General features: G+C 34.8%; 1 protein-coding gene across 1 annotated transcript in view; it reads right to left on the reverse strand.

Annotated features, from left to right (window-relative positions):
- Window positions 1-3620: 3620 nt before the first annotated feature.
- The window catches only part of LOC117101912 (echinoderm microtubule-associated protein-like 1), a 19743-nt gene continuing 7396 nt past the window's right edge, over window positions 3621-15967 (reverse strand). Inside the window, 17 exon segments of the mRNA XM_033242027.1 lie at window positions 3621-6640; window positions 6800-6930; window positions 7221-7316; window positions 7439-7442; window positions 8488-8585; window positions 8872-9298; window positions 9754-9929; window positions 10163-10259; window positions 10636-10810; window positions 11104-11128; window positions 11279-11402; window positions 11626-11652; window positions 12014-12083; window positions 12385-12534; window positions 12656-13196; window positions 14292-14553; window positions 15013-15837. Coding sequence (XP_033097918.1) covers window positions 6491-6640; window positions 6800-6930; window positions 7221-7316; window positions 7439-7442; window positions 8488-8585; window positions 8872-9298; window positions 9754-9929; window positions 10163-10259; window positions 10636-10810; window positions 11104-11128; window positions 11279-11402; window positions 11626-11652; window positions 12014-12083; window positions 12385-12534; window positions 12656-13196; window positions 14292-14553; window positions 15013-15837 — 3378 coding nt within the window. The 3' untranslated portion in view covers window positions 3621-6490.

The raw sequence follows: 15967 nt of genomic DNA on the forward strand, positions 1-15967 counted from the left end.
ATAAACACAATATTATATGTAAACATTAATTTGGCAACAGTAATATGCACAACTACATTTATGAGGCATATAGTAGCCCAAGTTAGGCTATTAGTTATACTTATTTTGTTTGTAAGAAAAAAAATTACAAACTGACCCGATCAGATATTCGCCCACCCTATGGACCATTACTCTAAATGATTGAAAGCTGTAAAGCGTAAAACCCAATACTATGGATGAACTTATACGCTGTGATAACGTAGACGAGACTACTGATCTTTGGTGTGTTACTTGTTTTACCGAGAGGGCGCCCTGTAAATCGACTTTCTATTTGAGGGCGACAAACAGGATAATGACAGTAACGGCAATAATAATAATGTACGGTACTGCATATAATAATAATTGATTTGCAATACACTTTTGTAACAGCGGCACACAACCACGTGGGCGGTGGTATAGTAAAGCTTTATTTATTCACGAAAACATAAGCCTAACTCAACAATTTACATGCTGTTTTTCATCATGGTCGTGATAATAAAAGAAAACAAATTATAAATCAAATTAACAAAACATAGGCCTACAATATATAAAGGAAAAGCTTAATACAGTAAAGCGAAATAATAAATTTACATTATACAAAGTAATTTATAAAAATAAGTACCGTATATATTATTTTACTCAAAACAGAAAAAAAATGTACACTTATAAATATTAATATTACATTGAGGAATATAAAATTTGTATTTTGAAAATGCTTAAAGTAGGCCTATTTGAAATTTGTACATTTGAATTTAGTTTGTTCCATTTAATAGCTCCGCGGTATGAAATATTTCTCTTTTTATAATTAGTTCTTGGTTTAGGAATATATAGATTACTTGTAATTTAACGAAAATTATAATTATTAGGCAAAAAAAAACATGTTGTGTTGACCTCCGCGACCGACAGAAATTTTCCAAAAAATCGGGTCGGCATTTTTTTTTTTTTTTTTTTGGAAATTTTGTTTAAGTAGAAATTCGAGAAATACCACTTCAAAATTAACATTTACAACATTAAATCTAAAACAAAACATGTATTTTTAAATAAATCAAAGTCGGGCCATAGATGCACGCGTAAAATCGGTAAATAGAAGGCATATGCGCTGAGCTCTACCACGACTAGATTTAGGCCTATGATGCCTAACCTATTCTTTACTACTGTACAACTAGTGGTTGCTTGAATCAAAAATCGTTCATTACCTTACGGTATATTGGACAATAAATAAAAACATGCTTAGTTCTAGCCATCGCTTTAAAACCGGTACATAGCTAGACATTTTCGGCCCCGTTACGGTTTCAGGCCAACCATAAACGAAATATTTTTCTCTTTTTTTTTCTCGAGGTTTACTTCGATTGTATTACATAGAGAGCGCTTTTTTGGACATTTTTTTCCATCACAGTATGGCTTTGCTCGACCTGCCCGTGCGTGATCGTGTGGATCGGATGCACATATTATTTTACGCAAATAAATCTTTCTTTTAAACTGATTTATTTTTGTTAAATGTATTTCAACATACACTTGGTTAGTATTTACTCTGTCATTACTTTGAATAATTTTTGTTTGGCAAGCTTGGCATCGTTCTATACCCTGTATTTGTGAAATCCCCCCCCCTCCCTGGACCCCCTCTCTTTCGTTTGTGTTATTATGTTTATTATAACTTAAGCCTATTTATGGTCTATTGCAATTTTCAATTTATCCCCTCAAAACAGCTCTAAAAAGGGTAAAAACTAAGAAAAACAATTTAATTTCAAAGTTATTGCAATATTATTATTATTATTATTATTATTATTATTATTATTATTATTATTGTTGTTGTCATTATTATTATTACATAGTAAAGTACATAATAAAGTAAAGTGGATGGTAAATATTTAAAAACAATGTTCAATAATAATTAAAGAAAAAAAACCATATTAGTTTTTTTTTTAATATAATAAAATACATATACACTAATTTGAATACATAATCAAGTGGAAATTGATTAATCAAAGTCTGGATAAAGTGCTGCAAAGCATCTTAAAAGAGAGACAGGCACTCCGGCCTGCTTCAGGTTTTGAACTTTACCCTTTTTCGGCTGATTGATTAAGAGATCTATTTAGCTCTGATGAGGAGCTCAAATAGAGTACTACAGTGTTACGTCACGATACCACATAATACTACCCCGTTGCTATCGTTGCAAAAAGCGTCCAACCAGATGCCATTTTCTTCACTGACACACCATTGATCCCAATTTCTAACATAATTATTAAGATGTTTTATCTTACATTTTCTTTGTGTGTTCGATAACTAATATAATGCGAGCTTTTGTGTTTTTAGTACATTTTGATGGTAAAATATTAGATTTTAAAATGCCTATTCCAGAAAGCCTATGAAGTCATTTAGGCATAATGTATGGTAGCCAACGTCTGTTGGAAACAGAGAGCGCCACCTGGCGTCGTGACGACATGACTGTGGTACTCTATACCGGCTGATTGATTGCTCGTTTTTTGCTGATTGATTATTGGATCTTGTTTGTATGGGCGGCAGTTAGGGCCAATTTACTCTACTGCCTCTAGTATACGCTCTCATCGGAGCTTTCGAGATTATGAGACCTTGTTCACTAACTCTAATTCCTCTACAAAGAAGGGAAGCTCCGGGAAGGCTATTGTTTATACTCATGTCCTCATTCATGTTACTGTAATGTTGTTGTCGTCGTTGTCGGTAGTAAATGGTTTCAAATGTGCCAAAATGCAGGCTGGTAGTATGAAGACGGAGCCTACTGTATTGTTTTTGGTATGTGTGTGAATTAATTCACATTCACAATCATGAAATTTACGCTTGTTACCACGATAACTAATGTTTTGGTAAGTCTGGTTGGTTTCAAACTTTGTAGAATGCAAGATGGTAATAAAGCGACGGAGCTTATTTATTTTGGTATTGTGTTAATACGCTAATTGCTGATTTGCATAATTAATATTTCAGTAATCAGGAAATTTACCATGATAATTAAAGTTTGGTAGGTCTGCTTAGTGTCAAAGTTTGTAAAATGCTAGATAGTAATAGAAAGTGACGGAGCCTGTCTGATAATTCTAATTGCTCATTTGCGTAATTAATATTTCACTAATCATTAAATATTATCATAATTCCCATAAAAGATTTCAAATTGTAAAGATTGTAATAAAGTGATTGAGCATGTTTTTTATGGTACGTGTGTAAATATGCAAATTGCCGCAAGTCCTTTATTGTCATTTTTTTTTTCTCCGTTCTGGACAGCTCCACCAATGAGCAGGTTAATTTGCGGCGCCAAATAAATTAGGTATGGCGTGCACTAAGCGCAATAAAAAGTGAGTAACCTAAAATTAGGACCTGGAATCCAGGCTAGAGAGCGCATAGTGTTACGCCACTAAATTTAAGCATCGGAATTCATAAAAGGCTGTAACTTTGGGAATTTGTACCCCAAACCGCAACCAGGACTCTGCCTTTGGTGCCCGCTAGGTCCTTTGCTGGCCTCTGACTGCCGTCACGATGGCTCCGGTACCTACGCTGCTCAGGCCCGGATTAATAGAAGGAATATGGTTGATCCAGGATGAATTTCCCAGCACCGTGTAATCCAAGTTCATGTTCATTTTATTGGTCATATACATACAGTAATGAATACAATACATGAAATTTGCTTTCCCGTTACATTGAAAAAATACTATACTTAATTATAAGAAACAAAGCACAGAATACTGTAACACACACTGAAAATATAAAAAAGTAAATAGAGCAAAAAATTAAAATTATTCCGAAAGATGAATGGGTTCTTTAAAATGCACAAAAACCGAGTGTCTATGCTGGACTTCCTTCTCAATTCCTTATCCAAGAAGGCTTTGTTCTACCAACTGAACCCTGACGTTTTTCTCCGATTTGTTTTATTTATTTGCTGCATTTTAGCCTTCTTAATTTACCCCATCAAGAATTGGTAATATAATATTATCTGTCAGTAACTAGTCTAATGAGAGGTAAAGGAAATAAGTCCCATGATTGTGTTATCCCAATATCTCCAATGGGTTTTTCGATGTGTTCTATTTTTCTGTTTTGTATATTCTTGTTTTTATAAAGTAATGATGAGATATTGAATAAATCAAATCAAATCAAAGGAGCGGCTCAAACCAGCTCTGATGTTAAAGTTGTAATTAGCGACACCCTGCCTTACCATTCGGCCATTCAACTTACTGCTTGAATACTTGTAAATCAAATGATCAAATCAATACCAATACAAATATATTTTATTAACCATATTAATCATGATACAGTCTAACACAGAAAAATTACAATAACAGAAAATTTCGTCCGACATACGCTCATAATTTTCTGTTTTTGTAATTTTTCTGTGTTAGACTATATCATATAAATCATGCAGTCTAACACAGAAAAATTACAAAAACAGACAATTATGAGCGTATGTCGGACGTAAAAAAAATGGACACTGTCCACTATTTAGTTGTAGGCCTACAGTATATAACGTAACTTACAAATTATCATATCCCATAAACGGACTCTCTTTTTAAATAAGTGTAACAATGCATAATACAGTACTCCACATTTATTCAGCATTTACATAATATTGCACATAAGCTAAAAAATTACACAAATATTTAATTTATTCGGAACGATGAACTTGATTAACTTTATATGTACATACTGTCCTATAAAATTTGTATTATTTATAAATCGATATAGGTGCATAGGTCTTACTGCTACGACGGACGTTTTGCTGAATGCCAATTCGCAGACAGTCCTTTGGACAGATGCATTTTCGCTGACACGTTTGTTCTTTCGGTTTTCCATTATCAACACTAGTTGTATTTACATTTTTAAAATTTTGTTAAATGTTTATCAAATAATGAAAGGAGGCTTATAGGTCCAAAGACACTTAAGCTTATGCCACAAAATAACCGAGTAAGAATTTGAGGTTATACTTTGATGATAACACTTAACAAATTTAGAAAAATAAAAAATTAAAGAAATAAATAAAAACATTTCGCCGCCACCTCTTTTGGCCAACAGAGAGGACATTTTGCCGGCAACAAATTCGTCGACAGACAATTTGCTGACACATTTTAGTTTTAAAATTACATAATATAGCCTACAGTTTGCCTGACACTTGTCCGCAGACAGAATAGAAATTTGATTGACAGGACGGAAAGTTTCTCCCCCTAAAAAGTGTGAAAATCACAATGACCGACATGTCAATTCTCGTACGCTTCCAGACCTGTGGCTGGATTTATTGATCATGAGGAGTATTAAAGATCGTGGAGATCTGGTCCCCGGTTAATTCCCATTGCTGCTCTACTTGTATTTCTGCTGGAGGGCTGAATACAAGTTTACGACAGTGCACCGTCTTTCTGATGAGATGTTTAAGCCGTTAGTCCCTTGTGCATTATGGCCCATGTGCACGTTAAACAACACAATACACTCTTCGGAATAGAGTAGGGGATTGTCTCCTGGTGTACTGCCCAATCATCACCAGAAGGACCCCACTGGAAATAAGTCTTCTTCAGACTTTCATGGGTTATCGTTGGTTTACACCGAAAAAATCCATCCATCCATCCATAAATCTCAATTAAAAATCATCTACCAAATAATAATGAGGAAACGTATATTGTTATAGTGCTCAATTATTACAAAGAACGACATTTATTCCTTTTAAAATAATGTAGGCCTAACTTGGTCTAGTATTTAGGTCAATAATACAGTAAAGACCTAATTTATTGGTTATAACCAAATTGTTGCCATACCAAAATAATATAATCCTTGAACATAAATAATATTGCATATTTATTGTATTTTAAATACATATATTATATTAATAATATAAGCCTTTAAGGATAAAGGATCATTAAATTCAGTATTTAATTTGGATTGTAGGCGATTTAGGTTTTTGTTTTTGTTTTTTGTGGGTTTTTTTTTGTGGATACAGTTTCGAATGTGTATCAGAAAAATAGAGGTGAATTTATATATACATTTAACATTCAACAACCATCCACACAACATGAACCGAAGTCCAGTGCCGATTCCATGTGAAACAATTTTCACAAACGCACTAACGGCAAAATTTTAAATTTCCTGTCAGGCAAATGGTGTATCTGCATCTGCATCTATACGTTGGCCTAATTCATGAAAAAAGTGGTTGTCGGCAAAGTGGCTGCCGGCGAATTGTCTATCGGCAAATTGGCTGTTGCCCAATTGTCTGACGGCGCAATGTCTGTCGCGATTCGGCATTCGGCCAAACATCCCGTCACTCATCTGATCTACCCGGTCATTGGTGCATAAATAAATAAGTAAATAAATGGATAAATAATTATATATTTATATAAAAAGATTAGAAAATGAATGTAGGCCTATTAACAAAATTAAGACGCTTATGGGATAGGCATTAATGTTGATTCACCAATTCTATAAAAATCACCCACTCTAATTGCATACAGATCATTAGTTCATTAAAAGTTGTTCAACTGCTATCAAGCCACTTTTTATCGATCAATTTCCACTGCAACAGTGCAGCATCAACACCGCCCGATGAGATCACCGATTGATCGTTAAATACAAATCTGGCTGTTGTCACATGGGAGCTATGATGCTTGACTTCATAAGATTCAGCCTAGGGTAAAAGCACATACACTCCAATTATGAATGGCATAGTTATTATAATATCAATTGAATACCGCTATTTATACTCATCTCTGAAATTTTGTTAATATAAGTTAAGCATGTGCCAAGTAACATAATGTTGTCAGATAGTCTCGCCGATAGCACATACCTTAAATGATGTACAAGGGTATCTAAACAATGATATAAACCCGTAATTATCTCCTGCAACTAATAGTTGACTGCTGTTTGAACAACTAACAGTATTGATGTCAGTTCCACGATCTCTGGATGGCCATACACCTGCAATATGACGTCAAACATTATATGTATATTATATTAATGCACGGAACACTTTTATTTATATCAAAAACTGCATGCGAAAGCATTTGTATGAAATTGAAAACATTGCAAAATGTCTATATACGAGATGTTGGCAAGCTCTGACAAGTTATCATGGAAAGTTTGAAAGTCTTCGCAAACGACAAAGATTTTGAATGTATTTCAAACCATTGATGATGATCTCTGATTGACTTTTTCCCGTACCGTACCCCATCATAAAGTACACTACAGTACTTCAAGCTCGTACTTACCCATTACATTGTATCCCAGAATGCAAGTATGTGTTTCCCATTTTATTTCACGAATTCTAAGTTTATTGCGTTCTTGTTTCATCTCTTGGAGATCCCCTACACAACAAAGAACAAAAATGTATATAGTGTTTTAATTTAATGTATCATATCTAAACACTTACGTTTGCATAACCTACAGTATCATCCTAATTCAAACTGATGCATAATCACTTATTTACTGGACTACGATTATTATACATAATATAGCATAGGATGATATTTTGTTATTTTATTCTATTATTAGGGAGATTTCGCAATCTTACAGTACGTAAACGATAATATGCTGTACGAGCTCAATGATCATTGATTCATGAAAAAGGCCTGAATCGTCCACGTTGTGACAAATATGCTAATGAGGGGAGAATGTTGTCTAAAAATGTGATGATGTAAATGTACTCGTTGACGTTTTCGTAAGCTTGCAGAAACTCCCTATTAACAAACTTAAGCTTGCAGAAACTCCATATTGACAAACTTAGCCTTGTAAAGTGAATAAAAGACACGGATTACTAAAAAAAATGCGATAGTCAGGCAAAAAAATATATAAAAATAGGCCCAGGCCAAGCCAACACATGTCTGTCACAAACAGAAAGTGTCATTTCTGGCCATCCAGTTTGTATTCTTTAAAAAATCTCATTTGTATGTACCGGTAGATAATATTAAACACTAGTAAATACGTACGGGTCATAATAATATACAAAAAGAATAAATCGTTTATATTAAAAATTGTGCACTTTTGAGTTTGTAAAAATATTGGCCTAATAAGGATACATGCTTCCAATTTCAACAACGTTCAGTACATTGTTTTCACAATAAATTTAGCCTCTGATAGTCGTTGCACCCATAAAATCGATCTAGTGGGTTTCTGAGATGGTTACAAAATGTTTAAGCAATTGCGTTTTTACTTGGTTTGGTCCGGAAAATACGTACCGCACTTAGAAAAGTGAACAGACAAAATTCATGGTCATGCGTAATTGTTATTCTTTCCATTCGCTTGTAAAAGTGGGGTTTTAATTATAGAAGATTGGTGAAAAGTGGGGGAGACAATTGATATGATGTTCCCCCCCCCCCACTTTGAAAAGTGTGGGGGGGGGACGCGCCCCCCTGACACCATGCCAGGCGTCATGAATGTTAACAAGTAATTTATAAAAATTAGATTGCTACATGTTAGATGCCAATTGAATAATTATTCTAATATCATAGGCTTTCCCCCTATATTCGAAGCACATACCTGCAAAGCGATGACCTTACGGTACACTTGACCATCATCCATGACTGCAAATATGTAAATGTTATGATCATGTGACCCCATGACGAGCATTGAACCGTCTGTAAATAAAAAGTATGAATCATTTGAAATATGCATTACACACACGATGATGATGCCACATTGCGGTGACAATGGCACATACTGGTGACAATGGGTCATTGTGATGACAATTGTATATACTATTCTTGTATAGTATCTGAACCTTGCTCTACCAGTACAAATAAAACGAAAATGACGCGACGGCTAGTGGTGTGGAGAGGTTGATTGATTGATTTTTTCCCTCAAAATATCAATACAACTTGCAACTAAAAATTAAACTTACAATAGTTTAGGTAAGGTAGTTACCTGGTGAGAATCTGATTGCGTCCAACTTATCAGATCCAACTTGGACAGACGTCACATGCATGCCATTCGCAGCATGCAAAATCACAAATCGTCCAACTGTTGTTCCAACAGCAATGATTGCACCCGTCGGATCAAATGAACATGATAAGCATGGTTTCTCAATGTTCACCTTCCAAACAAGTTTATGATTTTCTGCTGACCAGAGCATAACGTAGCAATCATATCCAGCCGTTATGAAGAATGGTTCTGTTGGATGAGTGTCCAGTGCCCACAGTTCCTCACTATGTCCTTGAAGTATGTAATTAAATTTTGTCTGCAAAGAACCTATCATAATACTGTTTTTTGTTGTTCCTAAGACAACAACGCCATCTGCACCCCCTCTGTTTACTGGTGCTATAGCACGAATGCCTCCTGCACTTTCTGGGAACTAAATCAATAAGTGGAAACACTATATCATTGCTGATTGTGAATGAAATTTAATTACATGTATTAGGGTGACATAGTTACAGGTTCTTAAAGTCAAGCTTCGGAGAAAAAAAAAACATATTTTGATATGTTGTACAACTGATTTTTCTAAGACACAAAAAACATATTTGGGAAAAAGAGGGCGTAGACCAAGTTTCTAAATATTTACCAATCTGTATCTGATTAACCGCTCCCAAGTTTTTCGTCAAATTTGCTGTTTGTGTCTTGGAAAAATCATTTGTAGGCCTACAACATACAAATTGGAACAAATTTTTTGTGCACTCTAACCAAAATACCACGAATTGTTAGGTGGTAATGCGCATAGCGTCCTATCAAAATTACAAATGTCATTTATTGATTAGTATTTTTTTTTTTTAGTTATGGTTTTAAAATATACATTGAATAAAGATATCATACCAATCTTTCAACTTTGACCGAAAGGTAGCCTCGCATTGAGTCCCAAGCTAGTAGTCGTCTGTCCAGACCGCCTCCAGATAGCAGTGTACCATCTTCTAACATGCAAAGTGAATACACGCTGCGTTCGTGTGCATGTTGAATTTTATGACACATGCAGAAAGCGTCAGATTGTTTACCTAAAAACAAAATCATGTTATACTAAAACATCTGTATCTCATTAACCACTTCCGAGTTTTTCGTCAAATATATTTTTTTGTGTGTTTTAGAACAATTAGTTGTACATAAAAAAAAATGTTTTCCATCCAGAGCCTGGCCTGACTTCAAGATAAGACATATTCAGTAGATAAATAAATAGGTCTAACTATAGAATTTATTTTTATGAAGGTACTAATATTCATATTATATTTACTTTTCTCCCAAATTGTGATATTTCCGGTCGCATCGCCAACGATGACGTCACCAGTATGCGAGAACGCAAGGCATGTGATGTATTTCGGATTCTCTCCCTTAAAATAGTAAAATTGAGATATTAACAAATAAATAAATGATATGAACAAGATACCGCCGGCTATTTACAGTCAAATATATACGCCCGAATCTGTCTTTCTTGAAATCTCAATAAATATTTCAAGTATATTTAAAATAATTGTTTTCACCGTCTCTAGAATATGTTATGAGCATTAGGCCTATATTGATTAAGTTTCATTTTATAGGACCGTAATTTCATTGGCTTTTTCATTGCAAGGTTTTCAAAGGTGATGCATAGGGTCACGCAAAATACCTCACACTGATAAAACACTTCATTTACATTATTTGGTCATCATATCAATAACATGTCAAGAAATGTAATAAAATATATATTACACTATAGCCTAGTCCTACCTCGAATATTCCACTTCGCCTGTCCCTCACAATTCGGTTGTTATCGAGAGTCCAGAAATAAAGATGCTGCTTCCCAGCCGTAATAATCGTTGAATCGTCGTACGGATAGAATTCGGCAACTACAACCATATCGGTCTGAGATTGCTATTGCAAAATAACAATGTTTGAATCAAAGCTACATAGAAAAAAAGTGGAGGAACAGGGGCGGATTTAGGGGGCCGACCCGGCCCCGGTCCCCCCTTTTGGGAGGTAAAAAAAAATAAAAAAATAAAAAAAATTAAGAAAAAGAAAACAATGATAGCCCACAACGCCTCAAATGTTATTTTCGGGCGTCTACAACACAAAAATTTCGCGGACCCCCTAGGACATTGTTGTCTCGATCGGCCAAAATTTCGCCCTCCCCCCTTTTGGACATCTCTGGATCCGCCCTGAGGAAAACTATCTAGGAATCAGGTATCGTAGGTTTACAACGGGCAGTGCTTTATCTGTTTGCCTGATACAGGGCGGTATATATATATAATGTTAGTAGGGTTAAGTAAGTCAGTGCAAGTGCTCTACATTGTTTCTATGAAATGCTTTTGTATTTATCTTTTTTTTCTATCACAGCATACACATTTGATGAAAGAAATATTCTGAAGAATACAATGTTTTAAACAGTCAAATACCTCATTTGAAAAACTAAGTGCAGATATTCCAACTTCAAAGCAATCAAGACCAATTATAGCATGGGTACACAAAGACTTGACTTCCCAAACACGTACATGTGCCTGTTGAATATAAAGAGCAATTAAAAAAATTTTTGTTACAAGCAAATGATGTGTGTCTGTGAAATAAATTTACTTGTGTGGGATACGCATGCGCATATTTGCATGCCATGCTTATTAAAGTAATACGATGGAATAATCAATATAGTTTATTTGCTCTCGTATTTCGGATTCGATTGAATGAACTTGTTGGACATTATTGACGATATTTCTAAACAGTACTTACCGAATGAGATAGAACGACATCCGAGGGCTTCGGAAATTCAAAGAATAGCAGAAATAGGATAATAATAAATGCAATTAATGATCAAGTTAAATCTAAAAACACATTCATAAAATAGGCCTATTTAAAGAATATATATATATATATGTGTGTATATGTATATATGTATATTCGTCTTCTTTAATGTTCGAAATATATATATACATTATATAATATATATATATATATATATATATATATATATATCTTTATATATAATAGGCCTAAATTTATTAAAAATACTTTGTGGCTGTGTCTGATATTTCTTAAATGTGGCCATGAATCGATTTTGTGCAGATAACAAAGCATTGTGGAATAGTATTGGTGAGAAAAAAAATGCAAGCATACTTACTGCGGATTCTGGAAGATTTCCCTGTTTCTGACCAGTTGCTATGTAGTTACCAGATGGATGGAGGGACATGCTGAAAGGAGGCAGGGCATTAATGAGTTATTAAATAAATGGAGAATCATATTGTTAATTTAAGTTTACTTTATTTTTATTTATTATAACAGATATAAAATCAGTGCGTAAATTACAGAAAAAAATCTTCAGCCGCATATGTTTTCTATTTAGCAGCAGTGATAATAATTAATAATGTCGTTCTTTTCATCATTGGAGATCAAAAAACCAATGGTCTACTTATTCAAATCTAATTAGTCTATTAAATTATGGCAAATATGTGGTTATGGGGAGAATTATTATAGAGTTTAGAATAAACGTACCATTGAATATCTTCATTATGGCCCACATAGTGACGCTGTACATGTGATTGTCTGTCATACAGAACCGCCACTGCACCAACGTAATACACAAGTTCTAATGATGACAATACAAACAAATTTCGACCGGAATCGAAGCCTCTGTAACCGTACCTATTATTAAAGTGAAGTGGAAAAAAACCAAGGACAAACATGTTTTTTTTTAGATTATAATTTAAATCAAAATAGCATACTGCAACTTTTTAATATTTTACATTTAAAATGAAAAGGATACACCCAATCAAGCTTCATCTTTTTATTTGGCAATGAACTCGCAATAGGACGACTTCTCATGACGTCAATTGTAGGTTGAAACTCTCTCATTTGACCATGTATTGAAATGCGTACTGGTCCGTGAAACGCATTTTGTTCTCCCTTCTTCCATTTATTGAAGGATTTTTTTAAATGCTTGTCTTGGAAGTATCCAAAGTCGTTTGGAAGATCACTATCAGATTGTACGTGTTCTGGAGGCGGCTCGTTCAGTAACTTTGCTATTCGTGAAGTTGGTACATTCTTTCCGCGGGGAGGGTGTTTAGTATCTGGTTCTTCCATAGGAACCTCATCAGGCTGTACTTGAAATTCCTTAGGAAGGGCAGGGAAATGTGCTTGACTTTGAGAAACTTTGAACGTGGATCTTCGAAGCATGGGATGTGGCGGGAGCGCAGAGACGTCTTCGGTTGATCTGGTAAAGGCATTTTTTGGTTTGATAGGGGGAAGAACATCTTCTGAAGAAGAATCAAGTGGAGATTCCTCGTTGTTTGTATGTCGATAGTAAGCTGTATGAAAAATATTATTTGAATTACGACATGATACCACAGAGACTAGTAAATAGTTATTTTCAAGAAGGTAAACTCCTAACTAATAGGTAGCAGGCTTTTGTAGTACCTGTCCCTAAGGTCTACCCACCACAAAATGGGTCAATGGGTTACCACTGATACAAATCATTGCTTTGATAAAAGACAGTATGGTTGTGTCAAAGGAGCTTCTACCAGCCAATTTAGTACGGCTTATTCATGACTTGAAACCGTAATGTGGGAACGATTGTCCTCACGGACTTCAATAATTCTTAAGTCTTAATTCAACACAATATCCTTATTTAGAAAGTTATCTCATGTTGAGTCTCATGCTTCGATTGTTCCCTGGCTTTGCGACTTCCTCAGCGACAGAAAATAATGTATTAAGAACATCGTCCATCTCTCTGACTACCGGTATATCACATTAAATACAGGTATTTTCCAATGAAGAAAGTTTGGTTGTGAAGGTTGAAAATTTACAGATACAGATATATTTGCATTGTCATTTGTCAGAGACATAGAAATGTGTTATGCTCATGGTGCAACATCACCAACCTATCAAATAAATAACTTAAAAGTACAAGAAAATTATTATTATTATATTATTATTATTACTATTATTATTATTATTAATATTATTATTATTAAACTACCTTTGTTCATTCCAAACCAACTACCATGTCGATTTTTCTTTAGGCCAGTCCCATATTAAACATTTTAACATGGTAATATTAATAAAGTCTTCCCAATTTCAAACGCGGCACCTATTAATTCGGAGCTGTTAACCTGAAAATTTAATTGTTCGACGATCATATATTGATTTGAGGGGTTTCCATAAGTAAACGAGTGTCTCTTTAGATCGTACACAAGTTATTAGAAAAAAGACCATTGGTTGATATAAATAGAAACAAATTTGAAGTTTAATATTTTCTGCTCTCTAACCATGATTAAGCCTAAACACATACGGTAGGCCTTTTGATTTCGATTGTTGATCGTAACACACTTTCCTTTGCTTCCTTAAGAACGACCCCTTGCCTGGCCAACCACTCCGCAGTAATTAAAAGGTCATTTGCTTACCTTCATATGTGTCCCCTCGATCCCTGCGTTTTGTTTTCTTTATTTGTTTTCGTCTTTGATAAATGCCGTTGTACTTTGTAGGGTTGTGAGACGTTGGCGGTGCGAATTTATTTTGCACGTTGTTATAACTACTGTCTTTATCTACGTCGGACTCTAAACTGGAATCGCTTTGAATCTGTACTCTGCGAAGTGGTTCTAATCCACAGGCTATGAAAACATCGTGGTCCTGAAAATCCCGGAAGAGCTGAGAAAAGCTAAGAACCTGGAAAGAGAATACAAACACTCGATATGTATATCTATAATCATGTGATAAATTTAAAACAAAAGGTTATAACAGCAAGCACATTTCCTTTTCCGTGGGTATCGTGTCAACGCTACCCAGTTCGACATCTAATTATGTTGTATATTATGGAATACTAATTCTTTCTACTTACTCTTTAAGAAAATTGCATGACTGCTGTAATTACAATTTCGTGTTAGATACCTTAAAACTTTCTTGTTCATTCTACCAGAAATACAATGCTCACTTTTGGCCTATATAGTATTTCTTTGGTAAAAATACAAAAGTACAAAAGGCAAAAGGTTAGACCTAATGTATTATCTTATGTAATTCGACTTTGTTATAGGCATTTGGACTTAATAAAGGTCTAATACTTAAACATTTTATACACATTTTGTATCTATTTTGTGTGTATGATAGAGAAAATGACAATACTTATACCCTCTCTTCTGTTTTCCATGTATACAGTTGCTTTACAGGTGGATTAAGAAGCATTACAGCTTGCGACATATCCTTAAGCACGTGCTCAAAACTCTGTGTTGTTCGGGGATTAAGTAAGATCTTTGCCTTGCTGTCACGATTTGTGTTGCTGACTACAACGATAGCTCTTGGTTTTGCCCAATTATTTTGTGATAGTTCGGATACTTGACTTTTTGAATATCGAGTTGGGCTTTCTTGTCGATGTTTAGGTTGATCCCATTTGAAAAGTACTTTATCCGCTTTCCGTAGCGGCCCTGCACTTGGTTTTCGGTTATTCCAGTGTTTCTCCGAATTTTGAACTCTTCCGTATGGAATCCGCGAAATGAATTGTCCACTGGCACAGACATATCCGCGACCATCTTCCAATTCGGAAATATCGTTGATGGGGTCACCGTTTAATGTAAATATATTCCGTACTCCGTAAGGTAGAGCGATTTTATCTCCTAGGTACATCAGAAGTGTCTCCCATGTTGAATAATTCCTATAGTTAACCGGAATCGTTAGTCCTTTGAAGTGTTTGTCTCCATTACGGTAAAACGTCACAAGCCTGGTTTTAAATTTGTTCTTATTTCGAACTAAACCCATCTGGTTCTGATTTGGTGCGCATCTAAACATGCTTTCATCGTCGACAATTTCGTCGTCGTCGTCGTCGCCACTGTCATCTATAAAAAGTTCAGGAGAAAATTGTTCAAAACCTTCGTCGCTGTCGTCGAATCGATCTGGCACTCGATCGGGACATGCCTGTTTTTGTAGATCATAATTGTACTGCTCTTCCATAGAAGAATTCTGGAATAACAGATATACCGTACTATTTCGTTATGCAGGGTTGAAATACCTATTCGATATACAAATATGCTCCGTGAACACAATATAAACAAATAGATAAATAATAATAATTATAAAAACATGTTGTATT

This window comes from Anneissia japonica, unplaced genomic scaffold (genome assembly GCF_011630105.1).
Source record: "Anneissia japonica isolate Jap-2015-1 unplaced genomic scaffold, ASM1163010v1 scaffold4988_len2956909_cov206, whole genome shotgun sequence".
Taxonomy (NCBI): Eukaryota; Metazoa; Echinodermata; class Crinoidea; order Comatulida; family Comatulidae; genus Anneissia; species Anneissia japonica.